Source organism: Perca flavescens, chromosome 20 (genome assembly GCF_004354835.1).
Source record: "Perca flavescens isolate YP-PL-M2 chromosome 20, PFLA_1.0, whole genome shotgun sequence".
NCBI classification, from domain to species: domain Eukaryota; kingdom Metazoa; phylum Chordata; class Actinopteri; order Perciformes; family Percidae; genus Perca; species Perca flavescens.
Window position 1 is genome coordinate 19248277 of NC_041350.1, and position 27487 is coordinate 19275763.

The 27487-nt window shown below is 38.0% G+C and overlaps 1 protein-coding gene across 1 annotated transcript; it reads left to right on the top strand.

Moving 5' to 3' along the window:
- The first annotated feature begins 1262 nt into the window (after nucleotides 1-1262).
- Nucleotides 1263-25849, top strand: LOC114547018 (uncharacterized protein C14orf132). The gene is made up of 2 exons (XM_028566241.1): nucleotides 1263-1603; nucleotides 23800-25849. The coding sequence occupies exons 1-2, from the start codon at nucleotides 1577-1579 to the stop codon at nucleotides 24037-24039; spliced, it is 267 nt and encodes an 88-aa protein (XP_028422042.1). The 5' UTR covers nucleotides 1263-1576; the 3' UTR covers nucleotides 24040-25849.
- Nucleotides 25850-27487: the final 1638 nt, after the last annotated feature.

A 27487-nucleotide genomic window follows, 5' to 3' on the forward strand; every position in this document is an offset into this window, starting at 1 on the left:
TGGAGAATCAAAACTGAAGTGCACACGCTCACAGCTTTGACATCTGTTCATCTACAGATTCAATTTACCTGTGAACATCACAAACACACTTTCTGCATGTTATACATTACATATGTTGAGGTCAGGAACTGAGGTTGGGTGGTAGGCCCTGTAAGTCAATGCCAGTTCATCCCCTAGAAAAAAAAGCAAACTTTATATCAAAAGGTCAATGTTGCACCATAGCAATGGATTTCATGCAGAAGAATTATATTGTCCATACAGAAGTTTGGAATTTGTCTTGTGATTTATTAATAATTTGGCAAGCAAAACAGAAACAAAAAAATAAATGCTTGTTGCCTATACTGTATTAACCAGAGATACAAAAGAAAACAACGCCTTAGCATAAGCAGATAAATAAATAAAATACTCAAAACAAATCCAAGTTCAAGTTAATTGTCATTCCCCTGCTTACAGGTTATGCAGAAAGCAGGATCGAGATGTAGGTCTAGTGCCCCTGGGTGCAATACTTAGAAACAGGGAATTCAACTTACAACAAATACATGGCAATCACAGGGAATCACAGGGGCCTTGCTTAATCATCTGGATGAAAATTTTTTATGTTGACAAACAAGAAAAAAAGACGATTTTAACCTGTGACAATTATTCTGATTGAAAACAAAGATGGTAGCCAGAAATGATAATCATTTTTAAAATCAGTTATAAATTAATATTATATATAAAACCTTTTTTTTTAAATATATTTTCATTCAAAAAAATATATTTCTTAAATATGTTTACTGTTTCATACAAAACGAGCAAGGTCATGTGTCATTTCCAATACAGGTACTTCTTTTTCTGAAAACAAAAATGTAAAGAACTTGAATGTAATAATAATAATAATAATAATTATTATTATTATTATTATTATTATTAATAATAATAATAATAATAATACATGGAAAAGCACAAACTTGGGACTAGCCCCACAAGATGAAAAACAGCCCCAGGTCAAAAGTACACGAGTACGTGAGCAGGGGAGGCTACACATTAATGTACACTACATGTACTGTAGAGTACAGAAGGCTACATCTCAATAAGAAGATATAGCAGAACAAATATTTTAGAAAAATGGCTGAATAGTAGCCGGAAAATGATTTTAGAAAAAAGACATAAATAAAGAAAAAAGAAAGAGAGAGAGAGAGAGAGAGAGAGAGAGAGAGAGAGAGAGAGAGAGAGAGAGAGAGAGAGAGGACTTGCGCCTCCTTCGTTACATATCACGGTCCAGCTCCAGCGCCTCCTCCTCCTCCCTCTCACGCTGTCTCTCGCGTCCACATCTCTTCATTTCTCCGTCTGCCCAGCTTCTCTTCCTGCTTTTTTTGTCACATCCCTTCATTTTCTCCTCCTCCTTCCTCCGCCTCCTTTTTTTTGGTTGTTCATCTGCGACATGCTCCTCACGTGAAGTCCGCCAACTTACAGAGCACTGTGGATGCCGAGTTAAAAAATAAAAAGAAGGCAAATGCTCAATCGGGGAATAAGAGAAAAAACTACGCACTTTTGCATCTTTCATTGAGTGCCTTGGCTTGAACGGAGCAACAGTATGGACCTGTCATTCATGACTGCGCAGGTGAGACATCTATCCTCCAATTTGCCCAAAGATGGTTGGCTCGTCCGAACTTTTTATTACATTTGTCTATCGATTTAATGGGCGTGGCCGGTCAACACGTTAGGCGCTTTGGCAGTTTTACATATTAGATAGGCTACATCTGAACACTATTAATTAAGATGTATAGAAGTTACAGTAGTTCACTTAAAATCAATATATATTTCCATAATATTGCTAATGGGACTAAATAGGCTACTTATTCCCCCTTTACTGTATGGTACTATTGTTTGAGTATAGCCTCTTTTAGTACCCTAAATAGTTGATGTAGTTATGCTTTATAAGTTTATTAGGCTTTAGGTGTGTTGTAGTTTATTAGGTTAAGTCTAACTTGGACATGCTCTACCTTTGTGTGATTGTCAGAATTGTTTGTGACAAAAAAACATCATTAAAACTTCAACATATTTCTTTAAAATGACACCAGTTAGATTGGACCAAGACCTTGTGGCATATTGCCTTCATGTGCTTTGCATGTCAATACATTTGATTTCAGACAGAACATATGTGTTATTATTATTGTGTTATTGCGCATCTGTTTTTGGGATGTGTTTTGTTTTCATTAGGAGCTGATATGGCAGGCTATTCTTCCCTCCCCTCCCTCAGTGTCTGGCTGCTTACATGGTTTGTCTGGTGCCATCTGCTTTGCCATTTTCTGTGCATCTGCTATTAAATGGATTCGGAGCATTATCTTTGCCACCAATGGCTGTTCTGAGGGCCAGACTAAGCCTAATGCTCCCAAATGTTTGAAATCAAGAACCCCTAAATAGAAACGTACTGGAGCGTGGAGCCATCCAAGAATACATTTGTGTTCAATATGATAGAAAGAGAGGCAGAGTAATAACAGTGGAGAGCATGACACCTAACATCAAAACAGTCAGCATTAATCACTCTATCATTGTGCAAACTTTTAGTGAGTAAAGTAATCAAAAATGATGTATTGTATGACTTAATATATGCTTGTGTTTCTAGAATCTTTGCTATAGCATTGCACAGGAACCAGACTTACAGCGACAGACAGCAGCACAGTGAAGGAGGCAAACATCTACCGATTATATTCTTGATCAGTTGATTAATTATTTAGTCTATAAATGAAATAGACCTACTGTAACGGCAGCCACCTGTCACTCAAAGTGGCACAACCTTAATTATGCATAGATTTAAAGCCTTAATATAATTTAAAAGGATGAGTCATAAAAAAATCAGCCACTGTACAGTTGTCATGATTGGGGAAACATGTTTACTTCTGATGTAAAGTTGGGCATTTTCACATGGGAGTCTGGATTGACTCCCTTTTGGAGGCAGCCTCAAGTGGCCATTCGAGGAACTGCAGTTTTTGGCACATTCTTGGTGTCAATCCCTGCTAAAAAAAAGTTGGACACAGAAAATGTATGGCATTTGTGCTTTTAAAAAAAATTATTGAAATGACAAAGACATGGTGATTATTTGATTATCAAAAACTATTGACAATTGAATAATCAAATTACGGTTACGGTTCTACACGTAACATCAGAGTCCACAAGAGTAAAGGCAGAAAGAGTAAAATGCAGTTAACTCAACAGGAAATAAACAGTTATTTATTTAGACAGCTAGTTTAATGGCTAACTCAGCAGAAAAAAACTAATTCTGCTAAATTAGAAAGAAGAAGAATGCAGTCCTATAAGAAAGCCAATGGCTAATTTTACTTAGGTGAAATTCATTCCAGTGCCGTGATTCACTCTGTAATGGTGAAGGCATGTCCCTGGAGTTTTGAAGATTGACTTCACAATGGATGATTTTTTTGCCCATCCATCTCAGTCTAGCTCTGCCGGCTGCAAATCATTACACCTTCGTCATCACTTTGTCTCTAAAAGATGACAGATACTGCCATAACTGTTCTCTCCTAAAGACACAGAAAGTTTTTAAAGAAGTCCAACTCACAGATTTTCTCCCTGTAGCAGAGGATAAAGAATGACTAGTTCGGAGGATGCACTGGTCATCATTGCTGCAATTAACACATTAAACTCATCAGTGGTACATAACGTTCAGAATTTTTAATTTCCCCACAAAACTGATCTCGGCCTTTAGCAAAAACACATTCTCCAAGACAACAACATGCATCATGTGGGTACCATTACACAGAATACCAGTTCAGACTGGTAATATAATTGGCCATTGTTTCGCTGCATCTCTTCTTTTTGTGAAAATTATTTTGTACGATATCACAGAAACATGCTAAATATCTCTCTGCAGAACAGTGTGTGTGCTTTTGTGTTTGGCGAGTGATTTGCATTTGGCAGCGATGCCTCACTGGTTTGAAATGAAAAAGGGCATACTTCATTAGGCTGAAAGTGGTGGCATCCTCAAGCATTGCAAAACATGGATTAATAGGTGACAATCACAGTGAAGCTTTTGAATACTAAGCTGAGGGCAATGAGGCACTTTGTTTTTTATCTTTTCAAATAGACTGAATTGAGAAATGTTTCAGATAACTTCCCTCGTCTCCTCAGATGTGGATATTAAGATTTATTTTTAACTTGCACTCACTTTATAGGCTACATTTATTTCTCCAGACCAACTGCTGTGATTGTTAATCACAACGTGTACACTAGTGTGTGGGCTGGCCACTAACTGATGTTAAGGTCAAGTTTGATGTGTTGTAGACAGGCTCCAGAGCCATCCTGGGCATCTGAGACTTGCTTCAGCTGACAGATGTGCCGCACATATATGGCACCAAAATCCTTGGCCTTTTACTAATTTTTGCATGTACACACATGCATGGATGTAGAGACCTTTTAAAAAAATTTGCTATTGTGGCGACATTTGATCCCCATGGATAAGAAAAAGGCACAGAAGGAATGCCAACACTGCACCCTATGTGTAGTCCCTTTCCCTTTCCTACATGTCTGGACAGTTAAGTCTTAAATGAGACACTGTTTTCAGGTCTGTATTCATAGTCTCACTTCAGACGTTTTGTTTTTTCATGACAGGCCATCAGCAGTTCTCATTACTCAATTACTTATTCATTGAAGCAGTGGCTCTGAGTCATTCTACCTGACAGGGTTGTCAATCTCTGCTCACGTTAGAAAGGACAGATGAGAGTGAAATGATGAGGATGGAGGAGGCGGTTTACAGCCTCAACAAAAACAAAGCAATCTGCATTTACCCACACTACCAGGAACAGACAGGACTGGCAAATACACTTTTGGTTTACTTTGGTGCCAAATGATACACACAACAAGTGACAGAAAGTCAATACAATCAGAGGAGATGATTTCTTTTTATTTTTTTATATTTTTGAACATACAGAACATACAAACACAATTGAACAAGATCAAAAGAGGAGATGATTTTTAATTTATTTGTAGTTTTCAGAATTACTTGCAAAAGCTAATTTGATCATAAAGGTCCAAATAAAACAATTGGACAAATTAAGTGGCATATGATAGGAGAAAGAGTGGCTGGAGACGTAGCTGGAAGACTTGTTTGTGCAGCACTAACCCCTGATATGAAGCCAGATATGGAAATGCAGGTTGAATAGTTCACAGATGAGATTATTTTCCTATTAAACACAGCAGCCACCACAAGGTCTATATCGAGACCATCTTTGTTCTCAACTGCATAAAAAAATTCAATTACATAATCATGTTATCTCACTGTGCATTCTTCATGCCCAGACTGTCCCCTTTTAAAGTATAAATCTCCTGGTCTCCATAGTGGAGGCTTATTTGAAGTGTGTAATAATGGCACAACAGCCTTTTCATCTCTCGGAGTTCATTTCCCCTCTGGTGTTTTGTCTGTTTCTTTTTTCAGCAATTGGTTTTATATAAAAACAATAGTCTGGAGATAGTGAAAAATGTCCAGACTTCTTCCACTTGTGTGTAGTGTTGTTCATACTTTGTTTTCTTAACCTGCACATTTTGTCTATTCATGTCTATTCTGTCATCATTCAGATAAATCAAACTAAAATTGGCAGAATAATGTTAAAAAGCATTCCACAGTGAATGCAAATGAGTTTTGTGTGTTTGTCTGTACAATATTAATGTGTGACTTCACAGCGCCAGCAGGAGCATTCAAAGACATTTAAAGGCTGTGAAGGGCCAGTATGCAGCGTTAAAAAGTAAACCCTTTTATTGAGGAAAATGTACCGAAAGCATTAAAGTGATGTAACCCTGCTTTTCATAGCAGGGCCACTTCATGGTTTTCCCTTACTTAATGGATGTACTGCTTGTAGAGAAAGAACATATAATACACTGGAGGCAAGCATTCAGAACAAAAACACAAAGTTCTGCATTTCGGTTGGTTTGCTTTGGATGACAGATTTTTACATCATCCCCCAAAACAACGGTTTATGTTTTCTAGCTGTTGCTGATAGTGGAGAGCAGCGGCAGGTAGTCGGGTTAAATCAGCAGCCTCAAGTTTAGTGCGGTATCTTAATGCTCTCATTGGGAACAATTGACTCACCACCAGGGAGCTGCAGGCCTCTATTTGTGGCTCTGATACCCCCTCCCTGAGCAGCAATTGTCCAATCATAACTTAGCAAGTGTAACTGGCACCGCAGACCTGTCAAGCTTTGGATTTTTCTGAACGTTAAAACAGTGTGACAGCGAAACTCAGCATATAATAAGGTTTGGATTGTGTTTTTTTTATTATTCATTTATTTCAAAATATAGCATTTTCCGATTAAAATGTGGTAAATGCCGGTATCAGGTTTTAGAAGCATTTTTGGACGTGTATACAGCGCATTCATAATATGTGTCTCAATCAGCGTTTTTACCGCAATTACGCCTCTTGCCTGTTTATGGTTTAGGTTAAAGGTGCTCTAAGTGATGTGATGCGTTTTTTTAGGCTACAACATTTTTTTGTCACATACAGCAAACATCTCCTCACTAACGCCGCTGCAGTGATGGCTCAACCAGCTCCTTCTTGTCAGTTATTGGCTGGAACACCATTATGGCGCAGTTTGTTTTTGTTGCCGTTTCTGGACCCTGGGCTGTCTTCAGAGACCGCGTTTTTTTTACAGTGTGTTCAGGGGACAGGCAGCTAGTGGATAGTGAGGAGATGTTTGCTCTATGTGACGAAAAATGTTGTAGCCTAAAAAACACGTCACATCACTTAGAGCACTAACACAAACCATCTAGCCAACAGTTTGCAAGGCTGGGGTAAAGATGCATGCCCAAAAGAAAAGCCCACATTTCTGGTCGAAAGAAGAAACGCACTTTAAACATTATGAAAGCCATGGATAGCAAAAGGTTTTTGGATATGTGCAAACATCCCAACAGCAATCTTTTCAAGAAGGTGGTTGAAGGAATGAAAGAGGGAGGCTGTGTTCCCATGGTTAAACAAGTCTGCCACCGGTGGAAAGCTTTGAAAAAAAATCTTATTTTGCAAAGCTGCACGTATACAGGCATATCAGTGTAGTATTCATTTTGTATGAGCCATGTCAACAGCAGCAGTCGGAATATTGTCTTTTAAAAAACTGAATATTATGTGCATTTAAATGTAGTCACTGTTTTTAGCCAACTCAGTGAGCTTAATTTGCCACCTAGCATCAGTTGTCATTATAGCCTGAAAATGTGACTGTCGCTGACTAGAATAAGCTGTTTTTTGTTGTCATTTGTCTGAAATCAAACGACTTTTTGAGGGCTAAATCTGCCGCCATTATCATTGCAAACTGCATATGTGCCGTGCTAAAACTGAGAGCTAACCATAAAGGATTACTGAATTGCCAGTTACTGGTTAGATTGGGGGGCAGTAGAAACGAACATCTCCCAGCTGTTTTGCACCTGAAATGATCATGATTGCATATTGAAAGAAGTCCTGGGGAAAATGAAAGGGACACTTAATGGACTGTGACAGCCAAGTATGAAGTAATAACGTCTTTCCCTGATGGACCTAACCCCCCCAACAGCATGATGCTTCCTATATAACTGTGCCTCTCATATTCAGTAGGTATGAATTATGTATTCCCATATAAATAAATAGACAAATAATAATCTGTTAAATAATAAACGCAGATAAATAATCTATACTTCACTCATCCTGGGATAATTTCAAAGCAGCTTCATCCACTGTATTGATAAGCTAAGATACACCTTTATTGATCCCCAGCGGGGAAATTCGGTTGAACTGAGCTATGATTTGAGGTAAAACTTTCGATATTGACTCAGCCCTGATCATCTTTTTTTAAAAAGCTCCATGGGCACATTTTTGCCGTTGAAGCACACATAAAATTATAATAATAAATCTGAAATTCAGCTCATGTTCTTTTAATTAAAAGAAAACACAGGTGGAAATTATGTGAGTTAAACAGTGTGCGGCTGCTCTGCTTTCGTGAAAGCTGGCAAATTGCTGAATGGCAGCAGCTGATTACACACTCTTAAGGAAGTGGAGATGAATTATGATCACCACGGCTGCTGTAATGTATTGACATCATTATGCATTTTTTTTAAATCATTAGCATGCTAAACATAGACTAATAAAACGGTATGATTATGTTTTGAGTCTCCAGCACAGCTTTGCCAGGAGATGTCAATTACAATGTTTTCATCCCTGGGTGCAATTTCAGTAAATTACCCATTGTGAGTACAAACAGAAAGAGGGAAGAACGAATGATTTCTTGTTGGTTTGAACTCAAAAGAATCAGATATAAATTTAAAAGGTTGGTTTTTTTTTTTAGATTGTTTTCCAATTTTGGACATCATCATTTCTGGTGCAGCTTTTCCACAATTTTCAGTCAGTTTTCACCTCGAGCATAAAACCCTAGTGACTTCAAACAATGCCTCCATAATTACACCAAAAGTGAAACCTGCTTTTGATTTGATCCGTTGCACTGGGCGCTATTCTTTGAGTCTGACCTTGGGGTTTGTTCAAAGAAAGCTGACCTGAAACTAATGACAGTGCTCAGACAGACCTTTCTCTCCTTCTTTCCCTCACCTCTTGTTCAATCTGCAACAGAGCTGAGGTTATAGCGCACATAATGTACCTTCACTCCCCAAGAAATATTGTTTCCCTAAGACCCTTCAAAGTCAAAGGCAGAATATAAGTATGAAGCCACACCCCTCGAACAATCTGACTGTATCAGCACTTTAGTATACTGGATTATCTGACACCCTTCCTATTAGAACTCAATTATTGTACTTCAGCCTCTTAGCTCATTTATGTCATATGCATCTGATCATTAGACACAAATTGACTAGTTTCAATTTCACTATTATGAATTCCTCAAAAGGTAAATTACACCCTTCCTCTGTGCTACTAAGTACAATGTCTTGCTGCTGATATTTTATATCAAATTTATAGCAGCTATTTGTGTCATACTAGCTGCGTTCACTAGCTGCGCTTAATGCTCCACAGCTCTTATGTTTTATATAAAGCAAATTTGATCACAACCTTCTCATTTCTGGTGTATGCAATTTTAATGCTCATATTATGAATTAGGCACTTAAGGTACTACTGTGTATGGAAATAATTTGGAATGCCTGAGTGGTGGAGAAATACATGTTGTTGAAACGTATGTTGCCTATGAGGAATTTTGAATCAATTCGCAGCTGGAGCTTCAAGCCATTTGTTACAGATGCTGTGACGTGTTTGAGCTCAATACCATAATGTTTTAACAATGCACCAATCTCAGTAATGGATATGGCTCTATGGTCTCGGTTGAGTTATTTACAACAGATCACCTTATAAGGCCATGATTTCAGACAGTTTGTTCCAGACGAAATGACTGAATGAGTATTGAGCTTCTCCATGTTGCAACCTGTAGGGTACACATCCATTTGTCTTACGGCTACTCTGTAAACATTAGTGTGTGTGTTTTCTTTGCAATGGAATAATTCACCTATGATTTGGCTGTTTTGCGTACATGTGTTTTGATTATCCATACACTAATGAACATGTTCCTGTTTCCTTTTTGTAAATGTAAGTGTGCGCATTTACATAAATACATGGACACACACATACTGTAAACATCATATTAATTCAGGAGGACTGAGGGCATGCAGAGTGAGGTAGCACTGTTGAACTCTTACAGTATCTGAAAACACTGTAACTAGGCCATCATGGCACTTGCGTGACATATTCATAACAACCCCACCGACCCCCTCCTCCCACAGGGAAAATACATACAGCAACTATTCAGAAATGCTGATGCCAACCTACAGCGGTATATACAGTACTGTAGCAGCTACACCAGTACAGGCGGTGAGATGCTACAGGCAATTTACACATTGAATAAACAACAGAGTTGATCAAGGCTTCAACAAAGACATTGGGTCTAATGCAAGAACATTTTCCTCTTCTTATCCTCAATCATTCTTTTTTCTGTGAGGTTTGCATTCAGGAAACTCAATAGGGCAAAGTTGTTTTAGCGTGATGAATGCCAACCTGTTCATAAGGAGCTGCGTGTTGGTGAGATTTCACTCTTAAAAATCACAACGCAGAGCTTCAAGTCCTGCTTTTGGAAATCAGCAAGCATTGCTAAATAATGTGTTTCTAAGCAAAGCAGTCTGTGACAAATACAGTACGAGAGGTGATGACATGAGAGATATTAGAAGAGAGAGAATATTACAGCCTAGAGTAGGTTATGTTACACTGTTGGTGCAACAGAAGATGATACTGGACAGCAACCTGCATGAAGACCCTGAGGCAGGTGTTAGAGTGAGAGAAGTTTCCTTCAAACTACTGAACCGTACAAGTTTGTGGGCCAAAATATGCCAATAAAAATTAGGAAATCCAAAAAAACTCAATAAATTGGCATCTCCTGGCAAATGCCACAAATTCTCTTAAAAGATCCTTCACACTGGTCCTTTAAATCACTTGTTAGTGCCACATACAGTAGGAAGTAGAATATAGTGAAACAGTAGACTGAAGGAGCTTTAACATCCTATAGATGCTGAGATCAATATTAATGGCTTATATGAACCAAGAGGAGTAAACATGACTTAATATGGACTGATAGCTCACTCATTGGACAGGGTTAGGTAGTACAGTTTTTAGTATGCATACTAACTTGAGTTTACTTAAATTTTCTCTTTTCTATTGTAAATAGAAATACTAACTCAAAACCTGCTTAGAATTAGTATGGAAGTGGGCTACAGCTTTAACAGCTACCAGGCTATATACACAAGAGGGGAAACAAGGGGGAAATAATAAGTAAGGGTGCTTTTATATGTAAAAAAATATAGAGTTTAAAAAATCAAACAATACAAGGATAAAGGAATTGAAATGTGTTATGCTTAATTTGTATTTGACATGAAGAGTTGTGGTTCAGAGGTGTTTGCAGCACCAGCTCAGGGTTGCAGAACAGGGTAACACACACACACACACACACACACACACACACACACACACACACACACACACACACACACACACACACACACACACACACACACCAAGAAAGACTGCAGTGTTTGATAGGCTGATCATGAAAGTTGTTGGATTTTCATTAATAACAAACCTACAGAACATTGATTCTGGTGATATATTCCACACAAAGGTTTACAGTGAGAAGTTAGTGGAGAAACTTTGCTGATACTTAAAGAGTGTTACTAAAATGTCTGCTCTGTTTGAATCCAAGTTGTTGGAATTTGATAAAAAAATGTTCAAACTATATCTCTAATAAACAATGTAAAATAATATGCAATGAGCAGAACAGTATCATTCTGTCTACATACAGTACATGTTTACTTCAAAGTTAGAGTGAGAAATTCCTTCCATCTGGTTATTGTTTCTGAATAGCTCCTGCTACCTTTCAGTCACATTTCCCAGTGTCTTACAGTACAGAAAGACTCAGGACTACAGTGTAAGTCGCGGTGGATAGGAGCATCTGCCAAATGCTATCATTGTAAATGGAAATATTTCATAGTATGTGGGGTCATGCAGATTGCTTTAGCTCTGGAACACATAAATTAATCAGATAGGATATTAAGGAGAGCGCTGCAGAAATATGGGAATAAAAATTACCCAGTAAAAAATAATAATAAAAAAGCTGTGGAAGATGCAATTGCTGTTACACAGAGTGATTTACAATAACTGTAGCACTGTAATGATACATATTAAATGCATGCCATGAGAAGGTGCAATAGTCTGCACTAAGGTTTCCTTTTTACCCTTGTTTGATCATATATAGAGAAAAATAAATTAAAATAAGAGCTAAAAAGGGATCTGAGAACAAATTGAGTGAATAGATGTACTGTAATTAAGAAAGGATAGGGTGATCATGAGGTGTTCCACTTCTTGAGGAGATTTCTTTTCGGCCTACATGTGACAAGAAGCGACTCTGGAATGAGAAAAGTTATATAAAAAGGTGAATTTGAGGAGGTTTTGCTGTAACACTCTTGCTCTCTTAATTTTGCTGATAGTATTACCTCTGCATTGTAATTCACAACAGTGAGCAAGATATACTTTAGTCTTACTTTTAGCTTTTTAGCTTTCTTCTTTGCCAACATTAAACCAAACAATGTCCATATCAGTGAGATGCAAAAATATAGTCTGCAGAGCAATTGACAATATTAGTATTGTGAAGCGCTGTTTGATATATTTATCCACTGTTTTACTGTAACATTGGATCAGTCCCTACAAGCAGGAAGCATCTCACTGTGCTGAAACTTGCTTTTGATCCTGTTAAAAAGACCGATGCTGAAAGGGACTTCAAATGATCTTTATCCACAAATGTTGGCAAATGTGAACAAGGATCCAGAATTAGAATGATCAAATGGGGTAAGTTAACAGCAACAGTAAGAGGTGTACTCGATGGGTGACGTAAAATGAGAGCTTTTCATCTCCCATCGATGTGTTTCTGCTTGCTCTGTATATTAGATATATAAGTGTGGGTGCAAAGCTGGGCCACCCCTGCTGCACCTCACCCTGAGCCACGTCTTATATGAGTGGAGATTCAATTAAGGGCTTCCTCCCTACAACTGAAATGTAACTGTATGCACAGTGAATAAGCAGGCATGGATGGAGCCGTAGGGGAAGCTGATGCCAGCAACAGAGCACAGAGAGCGTAATGATCTTATTTAACCCCAGTCAGAAAGCTTTCTTACAAAACCTGTATAAAGCTCCCCAGATACACTACCTCCCCTGGTTTGACAATGATTTTATGATAGAACAAATCTTCTGCTATAAAGAAGGTGCAGGATTATAAAAAAGGTGCATGATTATAAGCCATAGACGTAATTTACAGGGGAGATGGGGGGGTTACAACCCCCTAATAAATAAAAACTGGCCAGTGCAACACCCAAAAAAAAAGAAATCATAATTTCCTTTACATAAATAAAGACATTTGCACCATAATTGATGCAGAAAAGGCACAAATTGTTCCAGAAAAATAACCACAATGCAGGAAATTAAGTGTTTGATTTTTGAAAATTTTCATTTTGCTCAAAAGTGGATATCTCAACGCCCCCAATGGTAAACTCAAAGTTACGCCCTTGTACCCAGCCATTTTCTTTTTATACACAGTATTTTATATTTTTGCAGTTTTGTCAATCCACATAAGCCTCGTTTTCATCAAATCTGCCCTCATTACTTTGATGCAAAGCAATGCAACAAGTATTACTACATTTAACCATGTCAAGAAAAAGAACACTGCATCGATTTGCAGCAGAAAATCTGAAATGAAATTGGTTTTTTTCAGGTTGCATTCAGAAAAATTATATTTTGACCTGTCAAAAACATTGTAACCTTTTGAACAGCTTTGATTTTTTTCTTCTTATCAGTCTTAAATTCTGTATGATCTAAAAAATCCACATCATTTAGTGACAGTGACTTTCTGTTCGCACCCGTTCATATGGTTTTAATGCAGCCAGATTTTTAAATCCAAAACATTGTGTCAAAACACTGCTGAAGGTAGAATAATTGGCAGAGGTATTTCATAACTTGTCATTAACATAGGCGTATTTTACTTAACAAATAAAAAGGGTGTAAGCCAGGAAACAAACTGAAGGCCACACGCTTATATAGTGTTATGTGTAATCAGCACAGGTGAGCTCAATCTACATGATGAGCATCAACTCCACCCTCAGGCTCCTGCAGAGAGAGGCGCTCCACAGAGTGGGGGTGCATGCTATACTTTAATTGCATGCACATGAGCAATTTCTACTGGCATAATACGTTTTTTATTTAGATTTAATCATTATTTGCGTCTGCATTTATTGATATCCTCTTTGTAAATCAATTATTTTATAATACAAATATGATTAAAAGTGTTATAGTTTGAAGAAATTATTTATTAGCCTAAATGAAAGGTTTATTGGAAAGTGAAATAATGTACCTCACTAACTTGATGCTAAAACAACGCACAGAGTTTTTCAGCCTCATGTTTGACTGCATGGAAATAACAATAGACCATTCAAATGTGTTTATTGTTAAAAGATAACAGACTCTCCTCCTCTCCCTGACTGTAGTATTATATGATAGAGATTTAAATTGTGACTCCACTGGGTGTGTTTTAATTGAAGACGCTCATAATGTAAAATACATGAGCTCTGCATAGAGATTTGGAAGTGTTGTGCGAGTGTGACCTTGCACATCAAGAAAACTCTGTTGCTATAGCATGATGTGTTCTTTGGTGTAAACTGTACCATAAAACACATGCTGCACATAATTCAGTTTATGCATATTTAAAATATCTGCTCCATAAATAATAAATGGCCCTCAGGCTTTGGTGAAAAAGCATTTTTCTGTAGATTATGAAAAGTCTCTCAAAATGAAAGTGTGAAAAGTTAATGAATTAGATTTAAATATGCCAAAATAACACATAGATCTATTTTAGTGCGAGGACTTGGCAGTGTGTAAGAAGCATTTTCGTGATTAATGGACCTGTAAGTTGAGTTATACGCCACAGTTTCTTTTAAAAACTAAGATGCCAAAGGAGAGTCTTGTAATTTATGTATATGTATTAAGTCAGTAATCATGTGTTAAATTGCCTGAATGACTGTGTCGACGTTATAGTTCTTTAAAGCACTCTTAGGAAGTGCTACTAAATGTAAGTCACTGTCCTGCATTGTACTTCTGTTGAACTCTTCTTATGTCTTAACAAACACAGTCACACACACAAAGAGAAGAGACGATGATTCCCGTCTGATTCGGTCTGATCTGCCAAATTAACAATTCAAAAGATTCCAGAAGAGAGAGAGAGAGAAATGTAAGTTTTTTTTTAAACTTTTTGAATGCTTGATATTTAAAATGAAATGTATGATCCAGGGCAAAATGTGCAGGGGAAGGAAATGCTGAATAAATTTCATTTTTGGCAGAAATAGAAATTCAAATTGTTGTGTCAATAATACATAACGCATTAGTACAATTTCAGCAGTGCAATCTTGAAGCCTCTAGGGTAGTATTCACCACAATAATTATCTAAATAATAGAACAGAATACTTGTGGAAAAGACTTGGCAGTTTGATACCAGTGTTGCATATAGTCTGTGATCTGAACTTCTTAATTCCTTGTTTTGGGGAGAAAATGTGGGAGCTGTCAGTGTATCTTCTGTGAGATTAAAGATGAAATCTTGACTTGTCATCAAAATGTAAAAACTCCGGTCTTTCCTCCTTCTGTCTGTCTGTGTTGTTTTTTAGACACTGCTGAGAGTTGTCATGTTTGGTTTAAGGTTTTTTTTCTCTTTATTCCTGTGTGAACTGAGTCTTTACAGCTTTGGGCATCACAGACCAAATCACTACAGACTCAGGCATACACTTACACATGTGAAGAGTCAGACACTAGGTCAATAGAAACCAGAACAATTTAAAATAGCTTTTGTGATCATCTGGCAAGAATAAGACATCACTCTTTGTTTGTGTTGGATTTGAATGTTTTATAGCTGATGGGTTTAGTTTTCAAGTCATCACGCAACTGCTAATTAGCAGCATGTATCAGTGGGTAACAACTCCAGATGTGAACATGCATTATTTCTTCCACTCATCTTTTAAAGAAATGTTTTTATGCCTCCGCATCAACGACAGCAGTGGCCAGAGGCATTATGTCTTCGACATTCTCACTCCCAAATCGCCAGGATCCCTTGGCGTCACTTTTTAACGCTCTGGGTATCCGTTTGGCATAATTTTTCAACATGCTTAGTCAGGACCCCTTGGCATTACTTTTTCAACGTGCTTAGTCAGGACCCTTTGGCGTCACTTTTTTTACGTGCTTAGTCATGACCCCTTGGCGTCACTTTTTCAACGTGCTTTGTCAGGACCCCTTGGCGTCACTTTTTCAACGTGCTTAGTCAGGACCCCTTGGCGTCACTTTTTAACACTCTGGGTATCCCGTTTTGAATTCAAACAAAACTAATTCTTATCCAAACTCGTCACATACTCACACTGTAACGACTTTGTGAATTCAAACAATACTACTTAAAAACCACTTTGTTAGGGTTAGAAAAAAATTGTGGGTGTGGTTAAAAGAAGTATGTTTAAGTGACACACAAACTGCAATCTCCTGGGTGAAAGTCCTGTGTTATTTGACCCATCCACCACACCAACCTAACTTGTTATGCAGAGTTTTGGTCTTTAATACCATACCAGTGTCGCTCTTCATACTATGTCATCTTCCAGAAATGCGGTCGAGCATTTGTTCTGAGAGCCGGGGTGCTTCCCATACAGATGCTAAAGGGTTCCTTGTGCATCGGTATCAGGCGCTGAGGGTCACTGACCAAGAGTCAGTTGGGAGTGAGAACAGGTTGGTTTTCAGTCCCATCCGTCCCATTCTCGTGAATGTTATATCTTAGGAATACCTGGAGGGAATTTCTTTAAATTTCTTTAATTTCTTTAAACACACAAAGCCACAGAAATGTTGAATAGGATAAAATTAAGAAGTGATGTATATCCAAAAGATTTCAACTTCACCGTGACAAACGCTTTTCTGGTCATTACTCAAAGCTATAACTCAGGAACAGAAGGCTAGATTGTGACCATATTTCCCAAATGATTGGATACTGAAGTGGTGATATAAATCTTGGGTGCCCACCAAATAACTTTGGTGATTGTAAAGATCTTCTGTGCTGCAAGGTTGAAGATGTGTGTGAAGGTCCCACGTTTTAGAATTTGTAGCTTATTTGCAGTAGTATCCATATTTAAAGCATTGTCTACTGTCATGGCTATTACTTTGTGTTCTATCCTGTTCCTTTGGTAGTCAACACACATTGGTTTTGCTGATTTTGAGCTTCAGCCATGTTGTTGCACCATGTGACGAATCAGTTCTCTGTAAAAAATAAAAAATCCTGAAATGAAGACAGCATGTTTTGAACTGGAAATTATTCACTGGGATCATACATGTCAATGTAGTGATATAATTCCATTTCGCCAAAAACACACACAAATACACTTAATAGAACAGCAAGGTGGTAATTCTATTTTTTCAAGCATTGATTCATTATGATTTATTTTTTGCACTGCTATGGGTGCAGATCATGTACAACTAGAACATGCATTTCCTGCAGAAAATGCTTGTGAATGCTGAAAAGCAAAATTACTAAAGCTAAACATCACCCACTCTAAGCCATGCAATATTATAAGCACAGAAAAATCCTGAATGAAACACTAAACTTAAACAGTGATAACACAAAAACTGTAAAAGATATCATCAAGCTAAATCATTTTCTAATAGATAAAGGTTTTGCGAACAGTTTAATGTTAGAATGCCGTCTGTAGGTAAAAGGTATGTGGGAAGAATAGCATTTCAAAGAGGAAGAAGCCTGAAGAGTATTTGAGAATTGCTCCATTGACTTTAATGTAAAATAAAAATGTAAAAAAGCTTAATATTTCAGAAAGTATAAATAGCGGGAAAACAGTTGAAGAAGTCCCACCAAGTGCTTAAAGAGCAGAACAATTTGATATTTCATTGGTTTTTGTAGCTGAATGTATGCAGAAGTTAGGTGACCAAAGAAAGTTGTAGAATAAAGAATCGGATAACAATTCTCTGAATGCTGCTGAATCAGCTGTCAGACAAAAATCTATCACATTGAGGTCAGGTACACCATTGAGAAAAGAAACATGAAGGTGATACATTAATCATTCATAACATCAAAGAAGTATAATAAACTTTCACCTGTGCAGCACAATTTCCACTGATCTGACAGATTGACCATGGTGTCAAGTGAGGATCACTTGGGCTGACTTGTTCTACTGAATTATAAGATTTATTGAAAAATGCTGCTGGGCTGCTGAGAAAGGGGAAATCAATGAAAGCAAAGCCGTAAATCTGACCAGCAGGAACCAGGTCTGAAACTAAAGGTCTCATCACTTCTGCGCTGGTGTACAAGCCTCCCTAAAACCTCTGCAGTTCTTCCTCCAGATTTATGGCAATGTGTAAAGTATGGTACAGAGCAAATCTATTGTCTTTTCTAAGTGGCTGCTATTGTATAGGAGTGACTCCTTTTTTTATGCAAGCCACCGCCCCTACACGGAGAAAAATAATCCTCTGATTTTTTTTTCAATATTGTAACCCACTTTTATTTATTTCCCTGATCTGTGGTGTATGTTATAGATAAACCCACCTTTCAAAAAACTGTCTTTATTCTTATCCTTCCTTAAGGGAAATTTTATGTTACTTTGTACAGTTGTGTAAAGCTGGAAAGAAAGCAAAGCTTAAACTAAACAAAAATGTATCTACATTTTAATATAAAGGGTATACTTTGGCCATCATAATAATAGCAAGTGAAAATGAAAAAATTCGTCCAAATAAATTTGTGTTCTACTGTAACACTTTTTGCAATTTGCAGTACTACAGGGAATCACTGTGTGCACTATTTCAGCTGAGAGCTCAAAAAGACACCAGATAAGCATCAACCATACATCCTTTTTTGAAAAAGCAGTGATTTCTTAACTCCCAAGTCCACACATGAATGAAACATACGATATTTTGTTCAATGATTTTCCTGTGATCCCACAGCACTTGGAGATAACAGGAAAAGTTAATATAGTTACTCCCTGCATTAACATGTAACCACATGTGCCTGGTAAACACTCAGACACTGATTTCTTAATAAGATATTATTTGATCATATTATTTGTTTTTTACTAAGGGAGCTTGTTGTAATTGTCATGCAGTAGCTTTTTTTCACTGTGCAGTAACGCAGCAAGTTTAAATGGATGTTTTCATCTGCGTGGTGATACACACCTGTCACAGCAGGGTGGTGATTGAGCGTTGAGGCAGTGAGAGGTTCATCAGAACAAGTCACGTGCAAGTCAAGTGCAATTACGTGTGTGTGTGTGTGTGTGTGTGTGTGTGTGTGTGTGTGTGTGTTTCAGTAGGTGCTGGGTGAGCCACTATGCACTGCTCTCAGCTGGCTGACAAAAACCTTGTTTGGACAGGATGGGCATTAATTTTTACAGATTACATTTTGACTTGTCACAGTAAGAAAAGCACAGGTGTAAATAATGAAGGCTGTATTCCATTTAGCTGCTTTATTTTCAGGGTCCTGGTATTGTGCATGCTGACTTCCTGTCACAATGTCATGGCTCACTGGGAATTGAAAAGAGCAGAGCCATCGTTATTGTTATCACGTGCTTTTCCCACTATGACAGGTCAAAATGTCTGCTGTGAAACAGGCCTATTATTTTTGAGAAGGTATGTGCAATAAAATATTTGCATGGCTGCTTAGTAGACAACAGTACAGATTTTTGCTCAAACACTCATGCAAATAAAGATGTATGCACATTAAGTGTATCTTATTCATTTGAATAACTTTAAAAATTGCATTTTAAATCATGCTGTAGTTCAGAAAGTTGGGCAAAAACTCAAGGGGTATGCATTTTTCAAAGCACTGCAGCAGTGCTTAAAAAAAGTATTTTCCAACAGGAAGGAGCCAGAGCTAATTTCCCTTTGAAATCAGTACACTTTGCAGCAGCTACAAAACTCTCTCCTAAAGTGCAATCTTGTACGCCCTTGTGTCCTACAGTAATCTGCTGTAACGTCATGGCCGAAGTGTGATTTCAAAACAAAAGTTGGATACAAATCCATTAAAACCAAAGATGACATCATATGAAGACAAATCCCACAATAACACTCATGGGAGCAGTAATGTAGTCAATAAAGCAGAGATGGTCGTGACAGTTGGGAAAATCAACAGCTGTGTGTTTTCATTGATTGTGCCTGTGATGTCAAACACTAAGTCCATTCTTTGCACAGCAGGGGTCCACCTCTGTGCTCGACTTCTCCGATACAGTTTGTTCTCTCGAGTACACCTTGAAGTTTGTTCTCCACAAGGAAACGAGTATGGACTTTTTGATTTGAACTCATATTATCCCTGAATGTAGAAAACAAACTTGTTATATTTCATTTTGTCTTAACAGCCAATGCTTGAGTGCTTTTGTGGGTAGGTATATGTTTTGGTTTCCCCACTAGACATTTATTTGGGTTTTGCTTGTTTGTTCCAAAGCCATTTAACTGAGCACTTTCTGGTAGCGACATCCCACAGGAGGCAATTACAGTCCCTTCTATTTCACAATTACTGTGATCACCCGTGTAGGATGGCACAGCTCAAGGAACAGCTGGGAATAAATCAAAGCTGTGAGAGCAGAGCAGGTGGAATGGTACAGTGAAAGGAGCTTCGCTGTATCGTCTACCATGGATTGGGGTTTTCCTGTGTGGAGCATTGCACAGGTGTAGGCATTACTCAGAGCCAAGGAGGTGTGAAATATGCAAGTCAGGAGATTTCTCTAGTGTTGGTTAATGGCAGGATGTTATTTTGCATCACACAATTAAATGAAACAGTTGTTTATCTTTAATCCCAATTAAATGAAACAGTTGTTTATCTTTAATCCCATTCATTTCACTCATCATCTAACATATCAAATCCAAGATTTAAACGTCAAATTGTAGTTTTAAAGGATTAGACCACATTAAAGTGCTTTGAGAAGAAGTCCCTTTCAGGGCATTGTAAAATCAGTGTTTGTGCTAATGCTACACTCTTTCTTTACAAATGAGGGATGTAAATCTTCACACAATTACACAAAAGGCTAATATCTCACATGTTGTGATTCTTGTAATTTTCTTGCTGTAGATTAACCCATTTAGAGTACACTCATTTTCTGCATCTTGGGTGGACCGGATAGCTACTGGATATTCAAAAAGCTCCAAGAAGCATTCAAGATAGATTGAAAAGATTTTAATCAAATCAATAATGTCAAACCACCTCAGGAGGTACTATTTCACAGCTGTAACTAAACTGCTAAAGTGCAGAAGTCATGCTTATTCTGTTGTTTTTTAGCAGTTTCCAAACAGCTTCAGGTGCAACCAACCAACCCTGATTTGTATGTAGCCCAGGAAAACCAAGACAGATTGCAATTAGATTTCTGATCTGGCCAACAGAGACTCGTATACGTGGCTAAGTGTAAATGAACGTGCATTAAATCACATTTGCAGCATCTTTAGGCTTTTGTAATGAAGAAGTGTAACAAGCACAAACTTGAAGCCAAACTGATGCCTTCCAGAGTTAGCATGCTGAGAAAGAAATGCATTACAAAAGAAGATACAAATTGTACAGTTTTTATTGTGAACTACAAGAAGAAAAAAAATTGTAGTCTGTGTGAAGCAGTTCTCCTTCCGTTTATTCTAAAAATGCTTCATAAGACAACCTGTGAAATAAGACCACTTTCAACTTGAGTGTTTAAAGTAGAGTAGCTCAGTCTGTCAGATTGTATATATCTATCAGAATGGCCTACCTCCTCCATAAATGTAGTTTAAACTATGTGTTTAGGGAGCTCAATTCTAACACTGAAATTTAGTAGCAAGCTTTCTGTGTGGACGTGCTTGTTGAAGCCATTCAGCCACTAGTTTACCTGGAGAAGAGAGTGTGTACGGTTTCCAGGAAACTTTGGTCAGTAGTATAACTTTAATACTGAAGTCATTAATGTATGTCAACAGGGTTTCCTAGCAGTAATGCTGAGGGGATGACCTTCATTTCCCGCATAAGTGCTCAGATGCTTTTGGATGATCCTTCTCGAGATCTCTTATTTCCCTCTTTTCCATTAGTGCTTAACCGCTTGCTACGCTGACCTCATGTGCATGATCCACATGGGAGTTGTGGGTTTGGATGAATGATAGAAGAGCAAGTCCCTTGAAAAATGATGATATACTACTGACATGTAATCGAAACGCCTATCTACATGTACTGTGTATATATATATAGGCACACCATCTCTTCCAAAAATAGTGAGCAATCAAATATTCAGGCTTACGACTGGAATATGTTTGCACACACTCTCAGTATCCACTTAATTTTTATTCGGTACACTTCCCCATTTATGCAAACAGCTCACTCCTGTGGACAATGAGTTACTTATAAATAAAACAAAAATATAAAGAATGCAGACAGGGTTGAGAGCTTCAGTTATCGTTTGACTGAACTTTAGATTTAGAGAAGCTAGACGCAGCTTTGAATGCAGAATAAGGTTTTCAACATTGTGGTGTCTATAGAGATCACAATGTGGTGTGATTTAAAAGAAAATAAAAAACAATCAGCAGCATGTCGATGAGAGGTCAGAAGAGCTCTTTAGATGCCCCAAAATAACCTTTTAAGGCAAGATTTAATTGACAAAGCTGATTTTGCTAGCTTGTGTATAGCTTATTGTCAATAGTTTTCTGTCAAGTCCACACAACATGTGCATGTATGTTAATAGAAAACTATGATGTATGTTTATGGAGATTTTCTGCTGAAATAGTTTTTGGTGTTTTTTGTTGTGTAAAATATTGGAACGTTTGACTTACTTGATATATTGATGTTTGTTGTCTATGCACTCCCACACATTTTATGTGTTATCATTGTGTATGTCTTGAAATGTGTTAATTAGCTGTTTTTAGATGTTTATCACCCTGAGGTGTCATGTATGGGTGTGGTGACCATTTTTATTGATGAGGATCCAACAAGAATCAAAATATTGTCCATTTAAATGCATTTTTGGTTTGGAATCCGTGTGCAGATGTTAACTCTTCTCATTGATGCTAATTTGTAATGTAGCCTGTGATAGCCTCCCATCTACTTGTGATGTGCATATGACTATTTGATATGAATCTGCTCATGGTAGAAAAAAAGAAATGGATGCAAGGTACATATGAGATGTTGTAGCAGGAGGAATGAGCAGTTACTGGGTGGGGGGCAGGGAGACCCAGGTTCCTGGACTTCATGCATGCCTGTCTGCCCTCATCATGCTCATGTGAACAGCCGATGCTCTGCAGGATGTGTCATGTCATTATTCACCACCAGGGGCCAATGAGCAGAGAGCAGCAGAATGCTTTATAAACAGTGTTTTCCCCTGTGTGAGGGAAGACCTGAAGTGTGTGTGTGTGTGTTAACATCTTTGTGCAGTAGCATCTGTGTACATGAGAGAGAGAGAGAGAGAGAGAGAGAGAGAGAGAGAGAGAGAGGGAGTGAAGGTGAGCAAATGAGCAACCAAGAGAGAATTTCTGTGTATGCGAGCGCTCAACATTCCTCCGAGGTATTTTTAGCATTGTTTTTCAACATCTTTATCAGAGTCTGAGCGTGGTACGGGTCTCACATGCATTCCTCAATGATATACCCTGCTTTACAGACACACACACACACACACACACACACACACACACACACACACACACACACACACACGTAAAAAACTCTCACACAAACAATTTTCACTTGCCACATTTGAAATATTCATTCGATGTTAATCAAGTACTGCTTCCTTAATACACACACACACACACACACACACACACACACACACACACACACACACACACACACACACACACACTTAAGCAGTGTGTGAGATAGAGTGGGACCCTGCATGCCTGTGTGTGAAAACTTGTAACCATTTACTGATGATGTCGTGATTCAACTACAGTACCTCTCATTTCTTTTAATATAGCACTCAGACCTGCTAAGACATGGCCAATAGGAAAACAATCTGGCGTGGTAATGGATTTTTTCTTTCCTGCACTAAGGCAGTATCGTGGTTTGTTTTTATTGTGTTTGAATGATTACATATGAAGTAGTACTGGAATCAGGATCTATAATACCCACTACATCTAAGTTTTGAAAAAGAAGTAGCTACGTCCCCGGTAGCCAGTGATTGGAAAAGCAAAACCTTAATAAGACACCTACTGTCTCACTTCTCTCCATATACTCTCTTCTTCAAATGCAGAAGTGCCAACATTGAATTATAGTCTAACTTTTCTCCTTATTTTTTCTCCTCCCCTCTTAGATTCCAGTTTTGATGACGGGAGCCTTTATGGACTCCTCGCCTAATGACGACTACAGCGGTGAGCACTCGCTCTTCAACTCCTCAGCCAGCGTCCACGCCGCTGCCTCTGCCGCCTCGGTACACGGCCAGCAGGATGAGTCGCAGTCCATGTCCAGTGATGCCATCTGGCTCTGGATCGCCATCTTCGCGACCATCGGAAACATTGTGGTGGTTGGCGTTGTCTACGCCTTCACTTTCTGATAAACATATGCTTACAAAGACAAACACGAGCACACATCCTGGATCTCTGGAGCCCTGAGTGAGGCCACGCTTTGTAGACAGACACTCTTTCTCTATGTCTCTCTCTCTTTCTCTCTCTCCCTCGCACTTGGCTTTTGGATCAGTTTGAGCCCCCACGGGTGTGAAAGTTGTGATACTAGACAATGACACATAGACTACTACACTTCTTCATCAAAGGGGAAGACTGTGACTTGGCTGCATTCGTCGGCACAGAATGTTTTGGGATGCTACAACTGGAAGTTTGAAAAGAAGCTTTTGTGTTGGACAGCTCTTTAGTTAAAAACAGAAACATCAGACCTGCACTCTCAACCAAGAATTAAAGCTTCTTTTTTTCCAGCTTGATGTTGTTTCCGTGTTTCTCCTCAGACAACACCCACACTTAAAATGCAGAGATGAGAATGGAGATTAAATGGGGCTTGAAATTCAGGTTGATCCAGGCCATCTTAAACATCCACCACATAGCTGCTTAGCAATTTAAGGCAGTGCTGTTTAATTATGCGGCTGAACAGACATGGTGAATGTTGAAACATTTACAAAGTGCTGGGATTATTTCCATGCCCGGCAGCCCTGAGGCCAAGGACATTAGAGCTCATTTAAGGACTAATCTGTGGATGAAACATGGTGTGTGGACACTGATCAGTGTATCTAGTATCTAAACAATTTTACTGACAGGAAACAAAGAACAAATGTTTAAAATCTCATACAGTTGGAATATCTGCATTGCTAACTCCATTATGCTAACTCAATTATACACAATGGATGACGACTTTATGATTAGATGAGAAGTGTAAAACTAAGTCAACCCCTTTGAAATGAATGGTCTTATTGTCAAATACTTACAGTAATATTTACCAGGGATTGTTAGAAAATCTAATTGTAATGTCATGGTCTGTTCAGTCATGTTTAGATATTATCTACAGATGTTAGTGAAATACAATTAAAAGCACAAATTGAATCACAACATGACGTAGCCTACTTTCCCTAATCCACCTAATTTTTTTTGTGTTGTCTTTGTTTTCTTCTTTTGAATTTCCAGATGTGGAAATTCATAAATGTATGTGTTCCAAAGTAATTTAACACTGATCAGATCTGCAGTGAACTGTGTGATACATGTATACTAATGTGAGTAGGGAAAGGATGCCTCATTTTGAAATGAAATGTCCTCATATATCATATCAAGCTGTCCCTCTAAATTTGTCACTGTAATTTAGTTTTGTGTTACTGTAAAATCTGGAGGCAGCTGTCTCCATGGCAACTTATTCTCATCCTAATTGGGAACATGTTTTCATTGAGACTCGAGCATTAACCTGCAAACACTGATGAAATGTATGGTTTTTATTCTGAGCATTTCATAATTGCTCACACACACAAAGAAAATCACAGGAAACATTGCACTGCATTTATATAAATATTACATCTGTTAACATTGCTTTTTAACTTAGCAAATTATTTGTGCTTTGCTTACACTGTTTTTTTTTTTAGGAAAGCAAGCTATCATAGAAGAACTGATAAAAATGTTTTAGTTTTTCCGATGTGAATACAGTAGTTTGATTTTTCATTGACAAACTGACTGATCCGTATATTTAGACAGAGAGAAATGAAATTTAGGTTAAAAGTTATGAACCTGTCTTGTAAACACCATACTGTACATGTTCAAATGTTCATACACTGCTGCGAATTACAATACTAGCTTACTATATCAACTGTACCAATGTAAGGAGAAATTCAGGCACACTCTGTTATTATGAGTATACTTCTACAATGTTTAAAGAAGGACTTTCAAGCCTGGTATTTTTTAATAAATGGTTGATGTAGAAATACTGTGTTGAGACATGTATACTGACAAGCTTCCGGGGAAACTCAAGTGAGAACCCAAAAGCCTGACACTGAGACAGACTCAGGCAAACAAATCCAAGGAGGAGTAGGCAGAAGTAGCAAGGCCTGGGAATCAGGCAACATGGGTAGAACAAGTACTGGAAAGCTAAGCAGCAAAACACTATGCCAGTGTTTCTCAAATGGGGTTCTAGTACCCCGAGGGATACTTTGGAGTACAACAGGGGGTACGTGAGATTTTTGTTTTCCATGCATAATTCCTTAAAATAATTATACTGCTTCATAATATATCATTCTTCATAACAAATTAATTTATTGATGGAATCTAAGCATTTGAAATGTAGGCTGGCATTTGAGTATTTTTCAGTTACAAGGTTGTTGTTTAGCCTAAACAGGCACATGGATGTACCTCTTTATATAGGCTTTTTTTTCCTTCCAAAAATATTTTTGCGCTGTTAAGTGGGTACTTGGCTCAAAAGATATTTCAAATGGGAGGTAAGGAGGTGAGGGGGATGAGGTGAAGGTGTGGCCGGAGAGAGAGGAGGAATATGAACCGACAGGGGAGTTAGTGAAATGACAAAAAAAGAAGAAGAAAAAAAAAAACATCTACATAGCGTAATTCATTGTTGGTGAGATTTGTGACACATACGCGATGCTCCTTTTGTAAAGACATGCTGCTATTGAAATGTCTGTATAGATGCATTTTGGTTTTCTCTGTTGACAAAAGAGAGAGAGAGAAACAGTTCATCTGGACCTTAAGTGTCAAGCGAAGAATGATTCACTGAAAACATTGTTGGCTAAGTGCAAACTTTTGGCTTTGTGCTTGATCATGCGTGAAGGTGTTTTAGCTCCATTTTTTCTCCGCCTGAATCACCTGCCATTGTTCCTGATGAAGCCAACCCACTGACAGACAGCACCAGTCGCTATCAGGTGAGATTGATGAGATTGATGCTAAGCTTAGATGGCGCCATCTGTCATTTTGACACAGGCGCAGGTTGTTTAGAAACCACCTGGATTCACTTCTCTTTGGACCCCTGCGCCCCTACATCTATCTCTGTCTTCATACTTGTTTTGCTGAACCAACAGACTGTGCAGGAACTCTCACAAAAAAACAACATTAAAACATGCAAGATGGTCTCGCCTACTTAAAGAATTTACACACAAAAAAATGCTTCAGGGTTTTATGTATCGGAAAATGTCAAACTGCTGGGGGAAAGAGGATGAGAAAAGTTACACCCAGAAGTTCTTGAGACACTTCAGTCTGGCCCAAAGTGGTTGAGCAAACAACCAACAGGCCGGCATGCCCAGATTCATGCTGCTAGCATGACTAAAAACCTCAACATTTTAAAATAATGTAAGATGGTTTTGTTGAAAAAGAAATTATTATTATGGGATGAATGATTAAGTAATCTGAACCTTTTTTTTTGTTAATCATTTTTACATCATTACTAAGATCCACAGAATCACTTTAATAATTGTAACAATGAAATCCAGAATGGCAAATCCCTGCCACCCTGGGGGAGAACTGACGCCAAACATATTTTGAGATCACATTCATAATTCCATGAAAGTGTAC